This window comes from Salvia miltiorrhiza, unplaced genomic scaffold, assembly GCF_028751815.1.
Source record: "Salvia miltiorrhiza cultivar Shanhuang (shh) unplaced genomic scaffold, IMPLAD_Smil_shh original_scaffold_438, whole genome shotgun sequence".
Taxonomy (NCBI): domain Eukaryota; kingdom Viridiplantae; phylum Streptophyta; class Magnoliopsida; order Lamiales; family Lamiaceae; genus Salvia; species Salvia miltiorrhiza.
The window spans coordinates 34,344-38,273 of NW_026651547.1; the positions used below are offsets into that span (position 1 = coordinate 34,344).

General features: G+C 32.6%; 1 protein-coding gene across 1 annotated transcript; it reads left to right on the forward strand.

The window, feature by feature from the left end:
- The first annotated feature begins 2,224 nt into the window (after positions 1–2,224).
- On the forward strand, positions 2,225–3,181 carry LOC131004581 (uncharacterized). The gene has a single exon (XM_057931285.1). The coding sequence runs from the start codon at positions 2,225–2,227 to the stop codon at positions 3,179–3,181; it is 957 nt and encodes a 318-aa protein (XP_057787268.1).
- The last annotated feature ends 749 nt before the right edge of the window (positions 3,182–3,930 follow it).

Here is a 3,930-nt window from a genome sequence, read left to right on the forward strand (position 1 = left end):
TCTAATATGTATAGATAATTGATATAGTACATAGATAAATAACAAAATATAAAAAAATCAAATTTAATGCACATATTTGGATATTATATAATTGATTAAACCCATTTTGAATTTATAAATCCATACCCGTATTCGTTTGAAAACTAATAAAGAATTATTTACTACACATTTTGATTGAGGACCAATTTATAGTAATACCCACTACTACTCATACTTATTTAAGTTATTGAAATATATAGATAACTAAATATAATTTGTAATCTTAACTGATCATCTGTCTCAACAAAAACTCGAAAGATGAAAGGCTAATATATGAATGAAGATTATGCCTTTTATCTAGATATATCTTTATGAGATTAGTGGGGGAGTGAAGTTTATTTCAAATTATTTAACATGATCAAAATTAAATTGAAGAAATTATTTATTTCGTATATATCTTAGTATTATTTTCTTTATTTATATGACCAATTAAATTGAATAACTTATTTATTTAAAATACATTTATGTATTATTTTTTTGTACGACAAATTCATTTGAATAACCTATTTATTTTGAGAATATCTATACTTTTATTTAGGTTTCCAAATATTGAAATCTAATTATAATTTTCTTAGACTCGAATTATGAAATTTAGTATAAATCTAATATGAAAAACTATTGCAACTAAAAAAAAATATGGAATATTATTTATTTGAAATACATATCATAAGTATTTCTTTATCAAGGTTTTCCCATAATTAAATTTTATAGAATATCAACATGGAAAAGATAGATAAGCTAATATATTCATGGAGATTGAACCTTTTATTTAGGTTATGAATTGATGCAGTTTAGTATAAATTCAATGTGGGTCAATGAGTGAAACAAATATAAATTAGTTTCACTCCCAATTCTACACCATATGACATTTATACATTTATTTTCATATATCCCACATTGAATTTATACTAAACTTCATCAATCATAACCTTAATAAAATGGTCAATCTCCATGAATACATTAGCCCATCTATCTTTCTCACATTGATATTCTATAAAATTTAATTATGGGAAAATATTGATAAAGAAATACTTATGAGTTATGATATGTATTTCAAATAAATAGTGATTAAGTTCAATAGAATATTAATGTGAGAATGATGAAAAGCTAAAATATGAATGAAAATTAAGCTTTTTATTTAGGTTATGAGTTTAATGTGAAAATGAGGATTATTTCAAATTATATACATGATCAAATTAAATTGAAGAACTTATTTATTTAATATGATCAAATTAAATTAAATTATTTATTTATTTAAAATATATCTAACGATCATTTTATTTACTTTAACCAAGTTCAGTTTAAGAACCTATTTATTTCAGAAACATCTATACTTTTATTTAGGTTTGCAAATATTGAAATTTAATTTCGATTTTTTAGATTTTAAATTATGAAGTTTATTATAAATTTAATGTGAATATCTATTGAAGTTATAAAAATATGTGGAAAACTATTTATTTGAAATACATATTATAAGTATTTCTTTATCTATATTCTCCAATGATTAAATATAATATCAATGTGAAAAAAATAGATGGCCTAATGTCTACATGAAGATTATGCCTTTTATATAGATTATGAATTGATGAAGTTTAAGATAATTTCAATGTGGGATGGATGAAGAAAAGATGTAAAAATGCCATATAATATAGAATTGAGAATGATCAAAATACTCACTTGTGGGAGTGCCACATAGGATAGAGAATGAAGGAGAGCTCTTCAATATGTATTGTATTTAATAATAGATAGATTTTTACCACGAGATTATAAACAAAAAACTATGGGCAATTAAACACATAAGAGCAACTCCAATGCGGGTGTAATAAGGGGGGATCGACGCGGCGCTTGCGTCGCACCGCGCGCTGAAGACCACCTGCGGCGGTGCGATGCCGGTGTGGAAGCTCAACCCGGGGCGAAGAAGGCTTAGTGTGGGATGCATTCCCCACACGCGCATATTAAAAAAAAATCTATTTTTATTTGAAATTTTCAACTGTTCACCCTTTTTTCAATTTTTTTTTTTGTAATTGTTGTTACCGTTTGAAAAAAATGGCTAGTGGGGGTGTATATATATTTTTTTAATTTTCCTTTCTACCTCTATATACCCCTATTTGTCTCCACCAATTTTCATATCAAAGCTTTCTTCCAATTCTTCTCAAGTTATATATTTTTCTTCAATTTTTTGGCAATGGATCGTGAGTTCGACGATTGCCTAGAGCAATGCGGCGGAAGTTTGGGTGTGCCTCTTACTCAACCAATGATGGGGTTTGCTCCATTTTCTCAAGCTTCAAACGTCTTTGGCTCGGGAAATAATCCAACTCCGGCAAGATTACCAACCGTTGAAGAAGAAGCGCTGGAGGCGAAGCCTAAAGCCAAGGGGCCGCGCCCCACCTACACAAGTGAGGAGACGGAGCTCATATGCATATTGTGGGCGGAGGCTACCCACAATCTGATTTTGGGAACTTTCCAAAAGTTGCTCCAATATTGGGGCTTAATCGACGAGAAATACAACGCCCTCAAACCGCCTGGTGCTTCTAGACATAAGCCGGATCATATCAAATCCCACTTCAACCGAGTCTCGAAGGAGGTGAGACTTTGGATGGACTACTACAAAGCATGCCACGATAATTGGGGTAGCGGGATGAGTGATGATCAAATCATCGAAGCCACCCAGACGATGCACGAGGCTCACCACAAGAAGAGATTCGGCTATATCAAAGCTTGGAAAGTTCTCCGCGAATGTCAAAAGTTCACGTCGCAAGCCACCGATGTCCACTCCGCTAAGAAGTCGAAGGGATCCGACACCGAGGCAACTACTACTTCATTGGATCCGAGCATCACCACGAGGCCCCAAGGCACGAAAGCGGCAAAGCGCGATAAAGGCAACGGCAATAAGGGGGAAGCATCTTCCACTTCTACACAGTCGTCTTACTCCGAGGTGCTTGAGAAAATCGCCGTCGAAATGAAGGAACATAAGGCCCAAATCCATGGCATCGCCAAAGCCAAGAAGACGCTCGCCGCGGTGAAAAGAGAGGAGCTCGATTTGAAGATTCTCAACATGGATACTTCGAAGATGAACGAAGCTCAATTGGCATGGCACAACCATTTGATCCAAGAGGTGCTCAAGCGTCGGGGAATTATGTAGTTTAGGATTTTTAAATTATACTCCCTCCGTCTCTGAAATAAGTTCCTCTTTTTCCATTTTGGGACGTCCCCCAAATAAGTTCCTCTTTTTTTCTTTCTATTTTTGGACAACTACCCCACCACTAATAATACTTTATTTATTCTTACTTTTCACTTTTTCACCACTCCCAATACTAATTATAACATATTTTTCTCCACTATCAATACACTTTATCATTTTTCTTAAAACACGTGCCGTCCCCAAAGAGGAACTTATTTTGGGGACGGAGGGAGTATTTTTTTTAAGTAATTTAAATTATGTAATTTTTAGTTTTAATGTAATGTTTAATTTATGTTCAATGAAAATTAAACACTTTAGCAAAAATGTGTTGAAATTAAAATTTTGGTGGAAATGAGCATTTTAGCACCAAGGTAAGAACTTTGCATTGGAGAGGGAGGTGCTTAAGGTGGAGACCACCATTTTAGACCCAACTTAAGCACCTACCATTGGAGATGCTCTAAGAGCATCCACAATGGAGAGCTAAGGTGGAGTCTTAAATGTGGTCCCCACCATTAAGAGTCCACTATCCATAATGGGAGAGCCCACCCACCCCTTGGCTCTCTAATTTCTATTTTTATTTTATATTTAATTTTATTGTTGTTTTTAATTAAAATTTACATTAAATCTAACAACTCAAATGTCATTAAATTTAAAAATTATCCCCACATTGATTGAAAATTAAAATTGCAATACAATTAAATAAAGTTCTA